Source organism: the organism of the source record quoted next, unplaced genomic scaffold (genome assembly GCF_019419815.1).
Source record: "Pyrus x bretschneideri cultivar Hongxiangsu unplaced genomic scaffold, Pyrus_bretschneideri_v1 Contig16, whole genome shotgun sequence".
In the NCBI taxonomy this organism is placed as follows: Eukaryota; Viridiplantae; Streptophyta; class Magnoliopsida; order Rosales; family Rosaceae; genus Pyrus; species Pyrus x bretschneideri.
Window position 1 is genome coordinate 3,752,066 of NW_025999457.1, and position 23,256 is coordinate 3,775,321.

The following is a 23,256-nucleotide window of genomic DNA, read 5'->3' on the forward strand; positions in this document are numbered from 1 at the left end:
ATACTAGAAACACACCATACTTCAATCCTCATACACTCAAGCATCCAAAACCTTCCTAGCATCCTTTGTAAACATTCTATATATCAATAAAAGTTCAATTGTACATATTCAAGCAATCTCCAAGTCTTAAGTAAGTTTTTTTTTCTTTCTTTAGTGTGTTTGTTTAAATAGACTTCTAGTCCAAAACAGGAAAACACTATTGTAGTTATATTATTAACTTGCTAAACTGACGATCATATTTTGTTTGAGCACTCTGTTATAGTTGAATGCTTGCCATACAAATAATCGGATATTAACCAGGGTACCTCTGAGTTCAGCCGTTAAGGCCTTATACTTATACTGTGAGTGGCCGTCATGCTGAAATATGTCAAGTTCCATGTACAAGGTTTTATGTGTAGTTGTTATAATGGTCATCCGACTATTTAACCGGGCTTGCTTTACGAATTTGGTATCAGAGCCAAGTTTAACATTTTAATAGTATAATTATAATAGTAATGTACCTTGAGGACGGAAGTCATTAACACAACTGATATCACACTCTTTTATTTTGTATGAACAACATATATTATTGTCCTTGTAGACCTTGTTAACCATAACCACCAAGTATTTATTGTCCCAGACACCCAACTATAATTAGCATAAAGAGAAGCTTAGCACATATATCCAAAAGAATTAGTAGTACTTTGAAGAAGTAGAAGTTTTATCTTGGTTATCTTGAACATCCTTCATTTATCAGTAAATATAATAATACAGAAGTGCAGCATAAAGTTTTAAAAGCAAAAAGAGCAACATATCAAACTTTAGAGACCTTGAGAAAAGAAAGAGAGTTTCTAAGAAACCAGTTAGCCGTAACTTTAGAGAAAGGTAAACTGTAGTATATGATAGATTACCTTAATTTAGAAATTAGTAACCTCAAAAAAGAAAAATAACCTTAGACCAAAATAGTTTAGTTTGTTATTTTCCATTGAGAAAACATAATCATATTTTGCATAGTGAAGAAAACCCACAAGCCAATAGTATTGTAAATCTTATTATTAGTCAAGCAGAAAATATAAAATTAGAAAATATTAAGTATAATCATTTGTTAAACCAGTTGTTAAAGCATTTTCAGAAAATTCCATAAAAAACAATTAGACAAAATTTAGATTATATTCCATCCTAGTTAGAAGATAATAATAAAAATATTCAAAGGTTTCCTAGCAAAAAAGAGATAAAAGAGCTTATTGACTTTAGAGATAGTAAGCCTAAGCAAATAGAACTTAGATCATTAGAAATAGTTGAGCAGTTAAAATTAGAAGTTCAAAAAATTCAATTAGTGCAAAAAGAGTTGAGTGAACAAGTAGATAAGCTGCATAATAAAATAGAAAAATTATTAGTTTAATGACCGATTATAAAACTAGCAGAAAATATATCCAAGCTTTGAAAGAAATTAGTAAGTTAGATAAAGAACCAGTAGGTTTAATAGATTTTTCAACACAAGTAGCTAGTAGTAATATTCCCATTAGGCAAATAATTTAATTATTCAATTAGTTTTAAGTTTAGCTGAAAAATTAAATCAAGTTGAAGAACAAATAGCAGAAATAAACCAAGTTTTACATAATGCATCTTCATCACTTCCACCATCTTTGCTAGGAAAATTAGAAAATTTGACTTTAAGTGCAAATAATCATATTAGAAGACCTAAGATAAATCCTTTTGATAACAAAAAATGGAACATTTTAAGAGAAAAAGAAAAGAAGTAGTTAGAGCTGAAGATATTTATCCAAATGAAGAAGAAGCACAAGAATTTATTAGAAGAGAATTTGAGAAAACACAGAAAAATAAATACAATTTGTACCAATTAGGTTTATTTGAAAATAGAAGTAGAATTTTAAGTAGCATCAGTCAATATGAAGTTAGCTATATTGATAAAGAAGTTACACTTAACTTACTTAGTAAGGAAGCAGTTATGCATTTGAGAAAATCACATTTCAGTCAGATTCACATATGAACAATATTAATTGGAATAGTAGGATTAACCAGAGCACAAGCAGACACAAAAGCTTTAGTATACATATATGATGATAGATGGAATAATCACCAACAAGCAGCAATAGGAACAGCTGAAGTAAACTTAAGTTCAAACTTAGCAGTCATAGGATGTATTCCAAATTATGTTATGACAATTAATGAATTTAGTAAATATATTAAAGTAAGTATAAGAACAAAAAATTATAATATGAAATGAGAGTATAAAAATTTGTGTATTAGCTTAATGTATATTTGGTAAAGTGCCAAATAGTGATCATAAAAACTACCATTCAGTTAGATTGATTCATATAAAATAATAAATGACTTTGTATATGCAAAATAATTTCATCAATTCCTTAAACAAATTTTTTTATTAGAAAGCCTGATAGGAGCATATTTATGCGACTTTGTTAGTTTAATTCCTTGCATTTAGTGAGTTAGTTTCTATTTATTATAGTGATTTAAGCTATTTTTGTGTGTTTGTAGGTTCAATTCGCTAAAGTGGCAAGAAAAGGCAATTTGGAGCATTTTAGAGTAATTTTGGGCTTGGAATGGATAACATATGCTTGGAGCAAGATGGATGGATGAATTTGAAGTTCAATAAGGGCTAAGAATATGCTATTGAGATAGAAGAATTAATTCAAGGCAAAGAAGATTTGGAGCTTAACAAATAAAGAAGGAAACATGAGCCAAACTATCTTATTTTGTCTTAGCCAATTCTAATCTTTCACTACCTAGGTTCCAGCTGCAAGGACGATCCCAAATTATATTAGGACATTTAAATAAATGATTCTAGAAGGCCTAATCTCATTCCTAAAGGGAGCCGCACCTATTTCTTGTAGAAAACCATTTCTCTTGCCGTGCAAGGCATTTCCCTTTCCCTTTAGGTCCTGCCTCATATCTCTTTCCCTTTTCCTCTTGGATTCTGACATTTATTTACCTTTTTCCTGAGGATTTGGAGAGCAAATCTTTCCCAAAATTAATTAATTAATGCCTTACCTTTTCCCTTTATTTTTATGCTTTTTGCTGCACAAAAGGGATAACCATTCATCCATCTATCACCACAATTCACACCACACATCCATCATACACAAAACACCCTTGTGCCGTAGCCTTGCAAGGAGAAAGGAGAGAAGACCCTTGGAGTTGTACCTGCCATTCAAGACTTTTGGATTGTTGGAGCATTTCTAGGTGTATTCAATCTTTTGTTTTCAATGTTTAAATTTAATTGTACTTGTTTAATTGTGAACATGAGGAGCTAAACTCGTTTTGGCTAGAGGAGAATTCAAAGCCATGAACATATATGTGATATGAATTGATTTCATCCAATTATTGTTTCATAAATCGTGAATGCAATTTGCTTAACTACTTGATTGATAACTTATTCTTGTATGTTGATTGAGGGTGTACACTTAGTTTGCATGCATGCATTTGATGCTAAAATATAAGGATTTTCACCTAATCGTTATGACCTTATATTTGCAAGTAGTGGAGGTCGCTAGTCACGATCATGTTAAGTAAATTCCTGACAAGAGTATCATGCTTTTCATAGTTACGAATGCCATGTCAATGCTTATGATTTCCATAGAACTAATGATCTTTGATATGTATCTCTATTATGTTGTTCATATAGGGAACTTGATAAGAATAATTTGATTGCGTCGCTGAGTCCAATTCAATGAAATTAGGGAAATCTAAGAGTTAATTTGTGCAGTTCACGGTTAACTTGGGGCATTGTCATTCATTGTTTATTGGAATAATAATTGGAAATGGATTTGTATGCATATGTGTCATGTGTGGAGAAGAATTCTCTAGTTAGCCATTCACCCATTAAAACACCTAATTTCATCCAAAGTTGTTTAGAGTCTTTAAATATATTTGCTTTTACTTTTAATTTGTCAAAACCAATCCCCCTTTTAATATTTCATATTTACTTAGTTAGAACTTGTTTAAATTTGTTTCTTTTAGTGTTTTGAGTCAAAGTAAAATCAAAATTCGTGCAAAGTGATCTTTAGTTTCTCTTTTGAGTCAATTTGCTTGTTTTGTGCTGTTTTGAGTCATTCTAGTTTGTTTTGAGTCAATAGAGTCTAGTTTTCTGTTTTTGAGTCTAGTTTAATGTTTTAAAGTTTAAATAGAGAGATTAACATCCCTTCTAATCCCTGGTCTATAACGATTCCTACTTATTCATACTACAACTACATAAAAAAGGTTTAAGTTTGTATGTTATTTTATATCACATCAAAGCCTACTACTCAATTATAAAATCAAGTTATTATAAGAGGCCTATTTTGTCTCAGACAGGCTCCCACTATCCACCGTCCTTCATAAGTAACTATTCTTTCTTGCTTGCTAGCAATTGCAAAATTTTTGTCTCAGACAAGTTCCTACTATCCACCGTCATTCATAAGTAATTATTCTTTCTTGCTCAACAGCAATTACGATTTATTATTCCTCCATTTCTACACATTTCCTTTTGTTATGTACAAAACATGTACAGTTAATGACACCTGTGTGCAAGGCTAGTACCTAAATAAGCAAGTCACCCATCATATGTACAAAGAAGATTTCCAGGGTGTGGATCTGTATGGCAGAATCCACATTCTAGAAGTTGATTGAATGAGCAGTACGTCCCGACCTAATCAGAACCAAGAAGAAGGCATTTTATTTAGCACTTATACAAAGAAAAAAAATCAGAGAAATTAATAAATTCAGTAATGCTGAAAATTAAATTTTGTTTAGCGCATGACCTCAACCAAGTAAAAATCTTTCACTTCTGACAGCTTCTGCCCCTAGTATACAAGTAAACAAAAATAAAAACAGAAGTTGAAACGAAATCAACAACTAAACGGCACATAAAAATACATCTTTAAAGAAAATATTTCAAGTTCTTAGGTCACATATAACTACCAGTTGCAATTCATATGATATCCTGGAATGATTTTACTTAAGAACTTTGCCTTAAATTGCAAAGGAAAAAGGAGAGAGAACTTTTCCTTAAATTGCAAAAATTAGTTCCTTCCCTCAGGAAGAACAGAAAGGAGAGGTAGAATTTCTTGAATGGATGCAAGTTGGTTGAAAATTAATGCTGCTTCATCCGAGTTCGTTTGCTGATTCTTGTATGGGGTATCGTCTCTGATAAACTACAAGCTAAAGTTGATATTGATCAGTAAGTAGCAATCTTAAGATTACTCGTCAACTGAAAAAGTCACATGCTTTAGTGTTAAATAAAATGAATACAAATAATTAGCAACAAAGCTTACTCATACTATGAAGGACCTGAGTGCTAGACCAATAACTCTTAGGTCATACTATAAAAGTCCAAGTGAAAGGTAACTTTCTTAAAATGATATCTTCCCTTTAAGGGTTCCAATTCACAAATATTTAGAAGGTTGTTTAAATTGAACCCCAAAGCTGCTTTGCCTCCATCTTTTCCAATTATCCAAATAGCTACTCTTGTTTGTCATAGAGATATCATCAGAGTAATTAATTTATTAAAATGAACTCATGTGAATGGCCGCTAAATTTAGGCCAAAGAAGTTGAAAAAGAGCCTAAGAAACAATCTAGGAGACAATCTATAAAGAACTTCCAACACTCAAAATGACCTATCAATAGATATTTTTGTATTTTGTCACACAAAAAAGTGTTTGAAAAAAGAAACCATCTGATAAAGAAAAAAAAAATACTTGATACTCTTATTGATCAAAACTTAGATTTACTAACATATCTAGACTCCACATATTTGCATATCAAAACATAAATGTCATCACCAAACTACTGTTAGAAGTTTCTGAGGAAAGTCCTAAGCTATACCACAACCAGAAACCATACCAACTCCACTATGCCAAACAAGCTCAAAATCTTACTGGTTTGGAGTTTTCATTTCTTTGTAACCCTGACAGAAATCACAGAAGGTGACGGAGTGTTCTTAAGTTGATTTTGTCTTCATTGATCATTGTTGAGATGGAAAAGATAGAAGCGAAAGGAATACTTATCATAATAGAATCCAAGGTTGCCAGCCCAAGTGCATCCAATCCCTACCATCAATTGTTGAAGGAAATAGAAAAGAAAAAAAAAAATTACCAAACAACAATAAGAATAGCAAGTAGAATGACTAAAATAAATTGATTACAAAAATTGGACTTGTAACCTGAAAGAACAAATTCAAAATTGGACCGACTTAAATGCTTTCACCATTATACTGTTGATATGATAAAAGATAGCACTCAAGTTAAACCCTCGTATTGACAATTGTAGTAAAGATGTAAGTAGGGATCGTTCTAGGCCGGGGATTAGGAGGGATTTCTAATCTACTAAAAACTGACTCAAAAATACAAAACTAGACTTAAAAACACTTAACTAGACTCAAAGACTCTTAACTAGACTTATATGACTCAAAACAAACTAAAAAGACTCAAAACAACACAAAACAATCAAATAGACTCAAACTAGACTCTAAAGGGTGATTTGGACGAATTCTAGCTTAACTTTGACTCAAAACACTTAAAAACACATATTAGGACAAATTCTAACTATTTTGACACAACAAAGTAAAGCGGATTGGGTTTTTGACGAATTTAAAGTAAAAACAAGTAACTTAAAGACTTAAACAAAGTTTGGCATGGAATTGGGTGAATGGATGGGTGATAAACTAGCTAGAAGGTCTTTCTCCACACATTGCACACTCATATACAAATCGATTTCCAGTTGTTTTTTCAATAAACCATGAACCTCAATGCCCCAGATTAACTGGGAACAGCACTAATTAACCCTCAGATTTTCCTTAAGTCATTGAATTGGATGGGATACACATCATCAACCAAATTATTCTTCAATAATTCCCTACATGAACAACATAATAGAGATACAATCAAAGATCATTAAGCTTTGTGAAAATCATAAGCATTGATGAGGCATTCGTAGCTATGAACAACATGATATTCCTGCCAGGAATTTACTTAACACGATTGTGACCAGCAACCTCCACTACTTATGAATATAAGTTCATAACGATTAGGTGAAACTCCCTTATATTCTAGCATCCAATTCATGCATGCAAACTAAGTATGCATCCTTAATCAACATACAAGAATACGTTATCAATCAAACAGTTAAGTAAATTGCAGTCACAATTTATGAACTCACAACTGGAGGTAATAAATTCATGTTGCAAATATAATCATGGTTTCAAAGTTTCCTTTAGCCAAAATGAAATTAGTTCTTCATGTTCACAGCAAAACAAAGAAAACTTAAATTAAACATTGAAAACAAAAGATGGATTATACCTAAGAATGTTCCAACAATAGAACTTGAATGGCTAAAACTTCCGAGGCAGCTCCTCCTCTCTTTCTTCCTACTAGACTGCGGCACAAGGTGTTTTTGGTGTGAATTTGGGCTAGGTATGTTATGGAAGGGTGGTGTGGCTTTTGGGTGAAGGATGGATGGATATATGGTGCGGTTGTGTGTGTATACGATGAATGATGGCTGAAAAGGTTGAATGGTTAAGTAAATGGGTGCGATAGAATGTGAATATTTTAGGGAAAGGATCATGGCCTTAATTACATGTTTTGGGAAAGAATTGGACCCCAAATCCTCAAGGAAAAAGGGTAATTAAAGTCAAAATCCCAGAGAAAAAGGGAAGGGAAATCTACAGCAAGGAATAGGAAAGGGAAAAGGGATGCCTTGCACGGCAAGGGAAAGGGAAATGGGAAAAGAGGTGCGGCAAGGACTAGGAAATAAGACCAAGTCTTCTAGACATATATTTAAGTGTCCTAAATTAATTAGGGACCCTTTTTGGCAACTGAAACTTAGGTAGGAAAATATTAGGAAAGTTAAGTCAAAATAAGGAAGTTTGACTCATGTTTCCTTCTTTGTAGCAAGTTCCTTTTCTTCCAAGTCTTGAATTAATTTCTTCCATTTCTTTAGTAGATTCTTAGCCTTTCTTGAACTTCAACTTCATCCATCCACTTGCTCCAAGCATGTGCTATCCATTCCAAGCCCAAAACTGCTCCAAATTGCACTTTCTTGCCACTTTAGTCCTCTGGACCTACAAACACATGAAAATAGCTCAAAATACTAAAATAACTAAGAACTACCAACATAAATGCAAGGAAACAAGCTAACTAAGTCGCATAAATATGCTCCTATCAACTGTGGATTACAACTAATATAACAAGCATATGACAAATAATTCTACCTTAACAAATTCTTGAAGAACTAGATCCCTCACAAATGCACCTTGAAATTGCATTATTATATCATTACAAATAAAGAAAGCTATGAAATTGATTTTATGATTCGAGCTTCCCAGATTGAAGATGAATAGGAAATAAGTATGTAAACATTCTTCTGTGCCAACATAAAAGAAAAGACTTGTTTGACAACTACCCCATAATTAGCATCATCTTCTTGCTTTCTTGACACGACCTTCTCTGTTCTAGAACGAAGAGCCTACAAGAAAATAGTAATTGACATTTATTCAAACATCATGTGAGCTTCTGCATAAGCTAAACAAGACAAGATTAGAAAACTAACATGCAACCAGGGGAATCTAGAAAGACTACTTGTGTTCTGAAGCTGGTAATAGCTGAGGTACACTCAAAGTCAACCTAGAGTAGATTTCTCTATGGACCAGAAGCATTTGTAGCCAATCAGACAAATACGTGTGGATAGCATTTTCTACTATCATGTTATGACTAGAGCATCCAACACAATTAATTGGCAATTGGTGTAGAGGCCCAAGATCTTAAACTACTAATGCAAGCCTTTCATTTCCCATGTGGGGCAAATACTCTCAACAAGGTAATGAGATTTGAGATAACTAATTTAATTGGTTCGGGAGGATGAACCTGGCAAAATGCATCAAGTATCTAAATCACATGCCATTTGTGATGGAGATTTCATAAGAAACAGATCGGGAAACCTCCATCTCAATCATAAAATTGGGAAACAAGACTAATTAAGAAAATATAGGAAGCGGTAGTTATTAACTCATAAAGTAAAGACTCTAGACGGTCGATATTGAAAATGCCATCCTAATAAGGGAGGATTTAGGAATTAAGACTGGTACAAAGGATATGGTGTACATAGACAATTTTAAATTAATGAAGCAGCCGAACAAAGATACATAACTCAAATGCTTAAAAATGAAAAAAAATTGTATGAAACCTTTACATCATAAAGAAAGGTCTGCAGGGAGGACTTGAGCTCTATTGAGCTGTCTGTTAATACTTTTTGAGCAATCGATTGGTATGTGCTACCTAAAACATTGTAATCTGGGTTGAAGCCAATAGCAACACCTTCCAATACGGCAAGGCTGAGAGATGTAAAAGAGTATTAAACAACATAAAATAACACCACTGTTTAACATTTGGTAGGCACTTAGAACTTCTCACAAATTCCAGATTTATCATATCCAACTAAAATGTCTTGTTGAGTCCAGGTATTACAAAATATATTGATCTGTTCATGCTTCCAAAGGTTTTCAAACTAAATCTTGCCAATCCAGTTTTTAAGCCATATAGATGACTTGTAAGCCTACTGTACCCACTAAATTATAAGTTTTTCCCTTGGTGCCCTATGATAAAAAACAACATTCATGATATGCTTTAGAAAAGAAGTATATTTGTTCACCTCCACATTTGTGTTATGTGCAAAGAAGACAACAAGAACAAGGGGATCACATGTGGGCAATGGTCTCCATCTGATTCAATAATACAAACTGTCTCTATTTTTGATCCCATTAAAGTATTATCCTCCGAAAAAATTAGAAACCCATTTAGTCATCTAACTATCATCAAATAGGTGGAAGAGCACTGTTTATTTCAATACAATGATATGATGATAACCAGATGACTAAGCGATTTCTAACTTGGTCAATGTTGGCAGAGATGATTCATCAAGGAACCTAAAAGTGAAGAGCCCTACAATTTGCAATTTTGGTAAAGGATTGTCGTCGAAAAGAAATAAAGAAATTATGTGATGATCAAGTGAAGTGGATTTAACTTGTCACAGAATGAGTCTATTACTTCTCTTTGAGTATCATAATCAAATATAGCTTAACAGTACAAGAGGTCCATTTTATATTTTTGGAAAGTGGAAACCCAAAAGTACCTTCGAATGATGAGAAAAATAAGAAGGTATAGGAAATTTGAACTTGTACCCGAAACAAACAAAGAGAAAATCTATTGAGTCATTAATGAAAAATAATACATAAAGCACTAGGGTTGCACAAGTTGGCTTCAATATAACAGTAGATTCTTCCAATCTTTAGGAACTACGACAGAAAGTGGTTACTTTTTGAAGGCAAGGATTCCTTGGATTTCATCAGAAGTAGGGCAAACAGAGAAACATAAGTTATAATATTGTGTGGTTTTGCACAACTTTGCCTACACCAATTACAAGAGAAATTCCACTTAGACAAAAGAGTTCTATAAGCTTAAGTTAAAGAAGTTTTTCATACGTCGATAGCCCCTAGAATGGTTGCTTGTTTGCCAACATAAAAAAAGAAAGTCTGAATTCTCCATAGAAGCCGGCTCAAAATACTGGATCTTAGGTGCATTGCCCTAATGTGGATGAAACGCATGTGCCTTACTAGACTTGGAGGGCTTTGTTCCCCAAAATCAAAGGGAAGATGGTGATGTTGATGGTGGTGATGGAGGTCGTGAGAACAATAATAATGACGGGAATGCTGTGGATGCCACTGAAGTTGACTTTCATTTATAAATGTATAGGATATATCTTTGAAGGAATAAAATGAAATGAAAAATGACTTACATGGTGGTTCCTAACTCTGCTAAGAGGTCTCCAAAGCTAATATTGCGCACCTCTTTGGCAACAACATTCTGAAAGACACCTAAAGAAGAGTATCTTCAATTGAGAGATGCAAATTTAATGAACTTGGCATTCGTGTCGTGTTTTTGGTGTTTGCATTGTCTTTTTCGTGTAACATCTGTTAAAATGAAAGGATAATATAACCCGATCCGAAATCGACCCGTTAATATTAATGGATAATATGACCTGACTAGTTATCCGTTAAACAAATATACTTTAAATCATTAAAAAGAAAAAAAAGGGAAACGCTTGTAATCTCTATAACTTTTGTGATAAGGGTCAACTCCAAAATTTACCACCATAATCCCATAAACCGTAGATTTAAAATTAACTATTGACTGTCATTTACTTTTATGCTCCATACTTCTCATCAAATTTTGGTTTTTCAAATTTACTTTTTTTTTTTTTTTTTTAACAAGATATTTTAGTGGATGTAGAAAGATGAAAGATGCAGATTGTTGATATCATGTTAAGATTTTTACGATTAGCGAAAATATTGCTTGGAGTTTATAGAGTCTTTAGAAACTATATAGCATCGATCCATATTTCAATTAACCATAAACATCGAAACATGATATCAAAGATTCGTACCGTTCATTTTTCTGCTTCCACTAAAAGAACATGTTTTCAAAAAGAAAATCTTTATAAAAATAATAATAATAATAATAATTTGGTGAGAAGAATAGAGTGTAAATGATGTTGGAACCAAATTTGTGCACCACAGTGGATTGTGGAGACACAAATCTGAGCAAGCTACAAAACAGAGAACAACTATGAGTAAGCCTAGCTAAGATCGAAGGGGGGAAGGGGTTGGCCTAGATGTCTGATGCCTAAGTCAATAACTTTGAAAAAAGAGTGAGTGTTTAGGGGTTGTATGCATAGCAAATGGTTACCTAAGTTTGATATAGATGAGGTAATTATAGGGAGGTCGCCGACCTAGATGTAGGGGTGTAGGGTTTTGCCCTACACGTGGCAGTTTCCCATTAGCTAAGGATATGTCATCTGTGGGTTGGATGACGAAAAAATTATACTAAGATATTAATTAAGAAATAATATTTTAGGATGATGAAGGTAACATCCTTGATTGATTGTGATGAAGATTCCTTTCTTGTTTGGGGTGGTCTTCTATTGGGAATGCATTAAACATAAGAATTGGTGATTAATCCTATCTTTACTGTCTTTGAGTTTTCTATGCCACGAGTAAGAGCTTTAAGTATACTTAGCTGCTTGAACCTTTAGAGATGCTGAGCTGCACGTGAGAATATTTATGCAGCCTACCTATTTAATGAGCACAATTTCATCTTCTTTGGAAAATTCTTACATCTCAAATTTACACCTCCATCATAGGAAAAATGCTCTAAATTTTTATATTTTTTTAATAAAATTTGCCGCAACCTTTTGGTATTTTTAAGTGATGAAAGTTTCCTTTTACTTCTCACTTTGCATTTTTTTTTTTTTTACATGACAATTTTGGTATCTTCATTTAAAACCCGCTTCCTCTTACTTTTTTTTTTTTTTTTTTGTTTTTTGTACAAATGGTAAAATATATTAGGATAAATTACATTTAAACACCTTAACTTTAAGTTACATAATAAACTCATATCTCATCTTTTAAACATTACAATTTCATACATCAACTTACAAATTTTAGCAATGTCGCATCTATATTAACAAATTTGTCAACTTAACTGTTAATTGCTGATTTGGTAATAAAAAAAAATTAATTATTTAAAAAATCAACTTAAATATAGAAAAACTAATTTAAAAAGGGCCCACCATGTCTTATTCTTTCTCTTTCAAGCATTCGAACCAAACACATTTTTCTGGGTTTTCTCCCTTCGACCTCTTCTTCAACCGCAACGCCGCCTCATTCCTTCCACGACCACAACAATCTATCTCCCTCCCCGCCGCTGCCAAGTCATCAACAATCTGCCCAACCTTCCCTATAGGGCAAAACCAAAGTCCTCGAATTCCAAGTCGAAGTTGTACTCTTTGGATCATAATTCGGGTTTGGGTTTGGAGGCTTGTTAGTGCTCAGGTAGAGGGGGAGTATCCTGAAAGCTAAGCACACTTGGAGCTGGCTATCGCGCCGGGCTTGCTTTTGGCACTAGAGCGCAAGCTCTCAATGCCTCTTCTAGTTTAAGGTCGCCGATCTAGTTTTGTCTCTTTTCCAAAAATTAGTCATGGGAATTTGGTGGGCAAAAAGTTTGGGAAAACAGTGTTCGAGTTTCATCTTGGTTTCAAGTGGGGTCATGGGTGGTAGGGGTGGGCCCCACAGTTTTTTTTTCATGTATAATTTTTTAACTTAATTAATTTGTTAATTTAGTTGGATGAGAATTTGGATCCCACGGTTACCACTTCGTCATTTAGCAATCAAACTTAACAGAAAATTTAACGGATGTTTGATATTGCAATGTATTTGTAAAACGAGATATAACATTGCAATATTTAAAACATGAAATATAAAATTGTGGTTTGATTTATAGTTGATGTAGTTTTGTGTAGTTTACCTAATATATTACCAACCGAAAACATACTTCACAAAAGCCCAAACTAAAACACAAAGCGAAATGAACCTAACAAACTACACGCCAAGGGCCCAAACCATTTACACAACAAAAAATGAACCTTACAAACTACACAAAGGGCCAAAACATGGGGTACAGCCCAAAAACTAAACAAAAACAAAAGGAAATGAGGGTAAAAAATTGGACAAAGAAGCTATTGTGTGGGCCAGGAACAAACTACACAAAGGGCCAAAACATGGGGTACAGCCCAAAATCTAAATAAAAACAAAAGGAAATGAGGGTAAATAAAACTGATTTGAAAGGAAAATTGGACAAACAAGCTATTGTGTGGGCAAGGAGGTTTTATTTGCTTTCGGTGTATCTTGCTGGAAAGTTTATTTCAGCCCAAAGTTCTCTTTTGATATGAAAAATACAAGCATTACTTAATGCGAAGTGTATTTCTTGCGAATAATTTTTCTTCTCGTATAAATTTATTATAAAAATTATTCAATTTCATAATCTTAATTTGGAGGTCATTTTCACAAAAAAAAATATTTAATCAAAGGTCGTTTAGTAAACCAAATACATTGTCGACTATTCTATATATTTTTTACAATCTTTTCACAAGATATGATGCGGTAAGTAATATGTACAAATATTAAATATAGTAAAACTCAAAATAATTATATATATATATATATATAAATATATATTGACAGTTGAAAGTTGATACATATTAGGATTGAGACCCCAATTAATCTTGCAAATCCAAAGCTATGATTTTGGAATGGGACCCCAATTCATCTTGCTTTTTGGAACAATGTAAAACTCTCTTCATTGACGAAATAAAGAGAAGGTTTGATATACGTTTGACATTCTTAATGATTCTCATTGAATTTCAAGAGGGTCCAAAAAGAATTAGTAATGACCTTCTCACTTAGATCTTCTCGACTCTCATTCTTATCCAGTAATGTTGCTTGATAATTAGAACGGCCTACTTTTTAGATCAAATTTTAAAGATCATCTATATTTGCAAAAATTTAACTATGTTTGAAATCGTTTAGTCATCTATTGGTTATTCAATGAATAAACAAATCACGTTTCTCACTTCAACACTGAGATTTTAACAACATTAGTCTAACAATTAAATTAAAAGATTTTCTGATTCGGTTGATTTTACCAATTTGATTTTTGATATGTGATCCAAAAAATAAACTATTCTGATTATCAAGTAATATTGTAAATGAGATGGTTACTAGCATATTGGGCTAGTACTGCATGAGAATGAGAGCCGCGTAGCTCTTTCAAATGTTACTTTTACTTTTGGAAGGAGCTTTGGGTTTGGAAAAATTGATCATAAATCAGGCTTAAGCAGTCAAGCTACCTTATACTATTAAAGGATGAAGACTAATATATTTATAACCACTCAAAGGCAAAGGCTTGAATCTTACAATTATTCTCACAAATCTAAATGGAGATCAATAAAAGAAAAGAAAGAAAAAATAAAGTCCAAATATATCTAATTAAGACTTGGAACAAGGAGGCATATAAGCAGGCGGTGGGCGAATGCTGGTTTCTGTTGTATTTCCATTCCTCACTATGAGCACAGTATCCATTCCCCAGCTGGTATGTCTTTCCAAATGGCAATGCATAAACCATACTCCTACAAAATCATAACCAGTTATTTTTGTGGTTGCTCTAAATTAATCACCTTATACCTCAAACGTGTAATGCACGTTACTTAGGCGGCTATAAAAGTAAGAGTGTGATACTATCACAATACGTCGATCCAACCATATTATAACATGTTGAGTATTTATTATTAGACTATAAAATATGGTTGTTCGCCCATAGAAAGGCCATACATGTGACATTGTGATGGTTATGATCAAAATTATAGAATTTACCAGGATTATCGGCTGTAAATCTGATGGTTGCCCATCCATTCTTTGGAACTCCAATGGTGTTAACTTCTGGGGGATCAACCAAATTGTAGGTTTTGGGTGATGTTGTCCTGTCAAAATTTCCGGAACCAGTTCCGACCAAATAGAAGCTGAAACCATGGAGATGCATTGGATGGTTCTCAGGTGCGATGATGTTGGTTCCTTGGAAGATGATCTCAACTCCTGCACCATATTTAATCATCCTCACCCTCGTCCCAAAGTTCGGATAAATTGTGTTGTTACCCACGTCTCCAGTGTAGTTGAAAGGATTAGGCGGCCTGTTTGGGAAACTAGTTCTGTAAACTCCATTGTTACTTCCCCTGTACAAACGAAGTACGGTCAAGTTTTTTTGTTAGGAATAAATAAGGTCAATTAATCAAAATGTTAATTGAAAATATTGGAGTTTTACTTTGGTGTCTCTCCATTTCTTATGAGACTAGTGACTTCCATCATTCAGTGACCGGAATATAATTTAGACTCCGATGCACATTACAAAAGTACAAAAGTATTATTATCATTCAAATTGCAACTACAAGGGACCATTGTAATTTTTTGGTGTACTCGAACATAGTTACGTGACGCTACTATTTCATTCAAATTATATCCCCTAAATATATGTTCTATTAACATACCCTAAAAGTGAAAAATATCAACCATGTCTACCGTTATTATAACACGTAGAATGATACAAAATGTGGTTTGTGCCGCTGTACTAGCCATAAAAATAGCAGCATCAGTAACTATCATAATACAAATGGCAAAAAAAAAGAAAATTATCAGATAGAAATATCAAAATTACCAATAATTGTTTTATTGAAGAAAAATATTTGTACGTACCGATAATATGCTTGCAGTATATCAACAGATGGTGTCACGAAACTGACATTGTTTAAGCTTGAAGCAAGCGCATTTCCATCCGGGCCTTCACATGAAGAATTAGCACAAATTCTTTCATTGATTGCAACAGTCATATAGATCCTGGAATGAATTTCTAGTGGAACATCAATAGGGTGCTCTTTGCTTGCCAACGCCCTGATTTGCCTAGTGAAGCTATCAGCAGCTGTTTCATCGGCTTCTGCTGGAAGAGTTGGAAAAGGAATGATTGATGGGGTGCCGTAGTTGCCGTTGTATTGAACAATTGCACTGGTGGTGCTGTTGTTATATGAAACATTAGTTCCATCCATAAAAGGATGAGAAGCCATGTAATACTGGCTGGGATGTTGGTTTGCGGTCACTAAAATGTCCATGGTTTGGCCTGGAGTTATCATGATGTAAGAGGTGGTTATTGGTTTTATATATGAAGCGTCTTGTGCTACGACTGTGAGGGTGTGGTTCGCGATGGCAAAGAACTGTTCTTCGTTCATCACGGCGTTGATTACCTTGAGAAGATAGGTCTTACCGTAATCAACTATCCATCGGTATGTTGTCTCTGCATGTAACACAAGATCCATTAATTATTACTTGTTTTACACAAATCACTACAAACCCAGCCTAACAAATGAATGATGCCTGTGAAAGTTTATGTTGGTCGCAGAAATAAATTATGTTTAGAAGGAATCAAGGCACACTTTCACACTATACCAGCGGTTTGTACGTATTGAGTTTGAAGACAATTTTGGGATGACGTATACTTACATTTGATTAATTTATTTGGCGAGGAGAGTTTATGGCTTAAATTTACTTGCAAAGACCAAATAAAGCTAAACTTACTTTTAATTTTGGGTCTGTTTTTGTGCTTTACATTTTTCATGCAATGTATTTCCTGTCCATATTCTATTATGGACGAAAAAAAGATGTCACTTAAGTTTTTAAGAAATTTGATAGTCTTTTTTATAAGATGGTTTTTTGACTAAGCAACGATGGTAGATATAGCCTGAAATACTGAGTAATATGGAAGATTACAGTCATGATTGAATTAAGAAAATATAAAATTTTATTTTATAAAATATCACTGTAGTTGTCAACAATTTAAAGTACACAAAGAAAATCAGATGCAGCGAATATAAATCGTCGTTTCAAACAAGAAAAAAAAAATTGAATAGTGATTTTCCATCATTTTCTTGGAGATTATCATGTTATGTTAACTTAACTACAAGTCAGAAAAGCCAAAACCCATCACTTTCTTTGCATGTTATTCTATTACATAAACACCTTTTAGACATTAAGCCAAAAAGAAGACACATTCTAGTCTTCACCATTCACGTGGATCGTTGTATATTATTAAAGGGGCATTTAGATGCGAGTTCAAAAAATTGAGCTACTTTCCAATTGAGTTCAATTCCATGTGCCTTATCAGTTTAGGTTCAACTGATCTTTTTTATTATTTTGCTCTTTTATAATCTAAATAAAAATATATTTAAATTTCTTGATTTATCCAAATTTTGAATCATTAAAGCCTTTAATCTATTCAATATCCAAGGAAAAAAAATTAAAATTCTTGGCATGTTTATCAACAACAAAATCTACTGTGATATACATTCTTGATAAAAGTAGATTACAAAAAGAAAAAAACGTATGATATGGGTACATAAATACAAATTATGTCATGAAGATATATTTAAATAATATCTAATTAAACTATGGTGTACGTAGATAATGCAACTAATCTATGATGCAGGTAGGCAATGCAATCAATCTGCTATGCAGATAGTTAATTTACAAACAAAAAAACATATGATACATATGCAATTAATCTCTAATATGGGTAGAGTATTATAAAAGAAATCCTTTGGTATAGGTAGATAAACATAATTAATCTTAAATTATCAACAGAATATATAATATATATAGGTAGATAAATACAATTATTCATGATACATGTACATTATAATATAAAAAAATAAATAAAAAAAAGGACAAGTGATATAGGTAGATAAAACCAAAAAAATGGGGAAGAAAAATGATATTGAGGGAGGAAACACTAGAGAAAATGCTAATTCGATAGAACTTCAAAATTAAAAAAAAAAAAAAATATATATATATATATATATATAGGAAAAAGAATAAAAAAAAAAGACGAAGAATCCAAAACACTAATGCAATATTTTTATTTTATTTTTTTAACCAATCAAATGTATATTAATCATTCTTATGGAAGAGGAGGAGAAGAGAAATATTATGGAAGAAGATTACTCGGCAAAATAACATAGGAAAAGAAAGATATTGTGAGGGAGAAACAAGAAAAGAGAAATTAACGGTTGGGGAAATGAGAAGAAAAAAAGAGATTTCAATCCATAATCCTATAATTAAGGATAAGATTAAAATTAATCACAAATTAAAAAAACAGTAATTACTTAATTAGTCAATGTGAGGGTAAATTTGGCAAGAAAATACAAATAAGCTTAAGTGGATAATAAATCACTGGACCTAACCTAAAATTTAAAACAAAATTGGACTATAACAAATAATGGCTCATAAAATTAGACTTATATTAAGTTTCCCCATTATTTATTAAACTAGATTAAGTTATTTGTATCTTTAATTAGTCTTACCATTGGAACAACTATACAAATCTCCGGGCTGTCCGTTAATTGTGAAGGCATCTGAAATATTTGGATCGGCACCTGTAGCGAGAGCCTCTTCTATTATTTCCATCACATCTCCCTTGAACCATGATCCTGCCAAATTAGACACTTAGTTTTAATATAATATGTACAATTTAATAATTTATGTACTCTTATAAGGAAATGAATCATCTCCGGATCTCTTCCTCCTAATCCATCAAATTCGGGAATTCAAGTCATTAAAATTTGATCCAACAATTAAAATTATTATAATTTTTAAAGTGGAACCCTGTTTGTAGCCATTGAATCAAATTTCAATAGTCCGGATCCCTGAACTTGGTAGATTAGGAGGAAGAGATCCAAAGAGAATTCATTTCCCTTTTAGAATAAAAGGAAAATTAATGAAAATGACTTGAAAACTTTGAGTTTTAATGATAAGGATAAAAATAAAGGGTAAAGCAAATAATATCATAATTCACTTTTTAGTGTAAAAATATTGGTTTTTGTTAAAATAAACAGTACCGGAAGATTTTCTTTTCGTTAAAATTTCCTATAATAAATCCAATGGTAAAACTGTAAGATGCAATATATTTGCCCCCACAAAGCAAATATGGTCGTTCATTTTTTTGTCAAAATTAAATGTTGGTTTGCGTGTTCACACAATATGGAAACTTGCAAACATGGAAAGGGATTGCGTTCCAGAATTTGAAAACACAAACCCTTTTGTCTTCTTACTTCTCTATACCAATCATGTATTATAATTTGGGAAATTAATAGTGAAAATACGGACAATTTTGATTCTGTATATGACACCAAAGATACACTAATCAAAGGCGGTTCTAATTTTGTTTTACATATTTGTGGTTATGGAAAGATTTTTTTGTATATCCGGAAGATTGACAAGGAATATGCTATTGTCTTACCATATATTTTAAAGTTGAACGTATATGAAAAAGTTGAGGTTTCACTATAAAATAGTTAACAATATTGCTGAAGTGGAATACTATGTTCATTTTTATCTAGAGTAATGCTAAGTAGATTGAATCTTTAAACTAAATTTGTAAATTATATGATGTGTCACTAATAACAAATAAAGACGTTAATCAAACACCTAAATAATAATTCAAATTTTAACAACTACGTCATATGCTTTACAAATTTTGATATCCCTAGCGTTACCCTTTTATCTAACGAAATTCACACTCAAAAAAATATCAACCACCCATAATATAATTGAGAAAATATTTTTTCTCATCACTCTATTTATCATTGTTATATGAGTTTAAATTTTAAAATCTATACAATAGATAAACACAAATTTCGAAATCTAATTCGCAAAACAATCAAGTTATAGTTAGATGTGACAAATCAACTCATTGGGTTGTTAATGGGTGCTTGTTAAGACCAATTTAATTAGATATCGCTATAATATAGAGTTAAGATTGATAATGATGAATATGATGTAAGGTGAAATCAAATCAAAATAGATTTTAATAAGTATCTATTAATAATCCAATGAATTGACTAACTACCCTATTAGTTATGGCATGTCCAACAATCCTGCAAAAGCAAGAAAGAAAGATTAAAATAACGATTTTTGGATGTTTAATGGATCCTCAAAATAAAAGTTTTATTCAATGGATCCTCAGAATAAAAGATGCCTTTACAACGATGAATATAATAAAGAAAGACAACGAGAGTCTCTTTTGGAAGGTGCTATAAGTGATGAGATTGATGACTACTTAACAACTAAACAGTACACGCATTACATCCCAAATCCCAATTATGTCATTCTTCGAATCATGTGATTTCTGTAAATGATGAGACCATATAGCTTTGATTACTTAACCACTAAACCTTCAGATCCCACAATACGCAAAGTAACATACGTGGAGGTTTGAAATATAAATAAGTCTTATCATTTTATATTCATTAATGCTTTCAATTAATAATATAATCACTCAAATTATTATTTAAACATACAAAACTAATCACCTCCATAAGATGTTACCGACTATTATATTTCATTCACCTATATTAAAAATAGAATCTTGCAAGGGCATATGCATTTGTTTAATACATTCATTATTTAACGCTCATATATGCAACTAAAGGAAAAAGTATATTATATCTGACTATATTTGATCGTTAAATTGTACATGCATTGTGATCATTAGTTCAATCCATAATTTATGTGCCTGAACAACACAAGTATAACTGAATAGTTAAAGAATTAATAGAGATGAAACTAATGAAAGTACCTAGAATAACTATTTCTTGTGCATCTGGTGTTGCAAATGGATAAGTGGTGCCGGCAGCTGGTAGAATAATGATTGCACCATGGACGGTGGCGCGCGTCCAGTCACTATGAGCATGCCACCATAATGTTCCTTCTTCATTGGAGAATATAACTTTGTACGTGAAGTTTGTTCCTGGTTGAATAGGACATTGAGTGATATTCTCAGGTCCATCTGACCATGGATTTCTTGGTTGCTTCACTCCATGCCTATACAAATTAAACAATAAATTGAGCAGTCAATTATGTGTCTATCTAGAAACCAAAAACAGATCAAGCTAAAAGCCACATTCAAATTCCTTTATGGACGCACAACAATACATTAATGAATAAAAAAACTATTAATGGGAATTTCACCTAGTCTATACAAAAGTCAGAAGACCCAAATTTAAGGTGTTCCTTCACACTCCAATCCTTCAGTCTTTTTATTTTGTATGGAACGATATAGGGTGGGGGAATAAAATCTTATTGAACTTGTTATTTACGAGATTTGAATCTAAAATTTTTCACTTACAGATGAAGAAGAATATCTCAACCCTTTTACAATTTAGTTGTTTAGTCTTTAGTTATTCAAGCTGGGCTGTGATTAGCGAAGGGAGGCTACGAGCGAAGTTTACCAGTGAAGGGTGACACCGTAATATCCTTGGTTGTGAACGTTGATAAAAGCGGTGTCTCCTCTATGAACAGTGATGGTTGGTCCCGGAAGAGTTCCATTCACAGTTAAGATACTCTTTGTGCTACAAAGCCTTGTAAAGTTTGTTTCTTGCAGCTGCACAATATCACAGGAACAAGCCAATAACACATGGATGAGTGAAATACCCAGAATAGACCCGTGATGATATATACTCATACAACCGCATATTTACAATAAGAGGTGAGGAAATTAGACAAATGATACTAATTTGCTTCGAACTCGGCATCGACGAGAATCAAATATATGCTCTCATAACAAGACAAGTTAAGTTGGCATGCAGCATCTGTGGAAAACACTTACAACGAAATCATAATAATGGATAGCGCCATTAGCCTTGCCCAGGAAAACAAACCCTACAAGAGCTAAGACCAGTAAACCCATGTTGTTACAGTTGCCCATGTTCGGATGTTTGTCTGAAAACTAACTTCCCACCCTGTGTCCTTCAGGTCGCCCTTGAGATGTTGTGCGAGTTGGATCTCCGTTCGACTGCAATTTATAGAATAAGACTTCGTAGCAAGTTGCTCCTTCGATTAGTAGATACGACTTCTTCGCACTTGATTGGACATTTCAATTTATGTACCTAACAATCAAATAAAAAAAAAAACCCAAAAAAAAAAAAAAACAAAAACACATGATAAACAAAGTATATAATGCCCTAAAGGAAAACATAGGTGCTAGTTCAAGGCAACTATGCTTTGCTTTGTGATACTTGGTAACTTTAGGCACTAATACTTGAATTCCACACAAAACTGATATGACATTCTAACAAGATTAAAAATATGGAAACTGTTATTAGCATTCTAAAAATCTTATTTTAGACTCCTTATAGGTGAATTTTTCCTTCCACACAAAACTGATATGACATTCTAACAAGATTAAAAATATGGAAACTGTTATTAGCACTCTAAAAATCTTATTTTAGACTCCTTACAGGTGAGTTTTTCCTTCTAATTATGGAAACTTTGGAGTGCCAAATGAGATTTCTGAAGTACTAATAACAATTTCTAAAAATATAGGGTGCACTATCCACACCCATTTTTACTTCCTACATACCTTTTTAATTTGCGGCCGTCGGATTGACTTAATTAAATAAGATCAGAGGACATAACTTAACAAGGGGTGTGTGAAAAGTAAAAAGAGGTGTGTGTGTAGCACACCCCAAAATATATATTCCAGTAAATGCCTAATCAAATAATAACTAGAATAATTTAACAGGGTAAATATTTTTAACCCCAGGTATTGTACGAAGAAGTTAATTAATTAATGATGCAAGAATATCTTTTCCATTTTTGTTCCATTCTTTGGTACTAGCCTCTTGTCACAAATTCATAGGTGTGGCAATTTGCTATTCTTTATTTATAAATTTTTATTCTTTTTATATAGTTTAAAATAAGTTTTTGTTTAAAAAATATAAAGAAATAAAGGAAAATAAACACCTAAATCGTTTTATTATAAAATCCTAATTGGGGAGGG

General features: G+C 32.6%; 1 protein-coding gene across 1 annotated transcript; it reads right to left on the reverse strand.

Annotated features, from left to right (window-relative positions):
* Positions 1-14,742: 14,742 nt before the first annotated feature.
* LOC125475754 (putative laccase-9) lies at positions 14,743-22,371 on the reverse strand. Its single transcript, XM_048580997.1, has 7 exons — positions 22,084-22,371; positions 21,707-21,858; positions 21,055-21,299; positions 18,782-18,907; positions 16,128-16,719; positions 15,255-15,610; positions 14,743-15,010 (listed from the first exon to the last, which is right to left on the reverse strand). The coding sequence occupies exons 1-7, from the start codon at positions 22,180-22,182 to the stop codon at positions 14,871-14,873; spliced, it is 1,710 nt and encodes a 569-aa protein (XP_048436954.1). The 5' UTR covers positions 22,183-22,371; the 3' UTR covers positions 14,743-14,870.
* Positions 22,372-23,256: the final 885 nt, after the last annotated feature.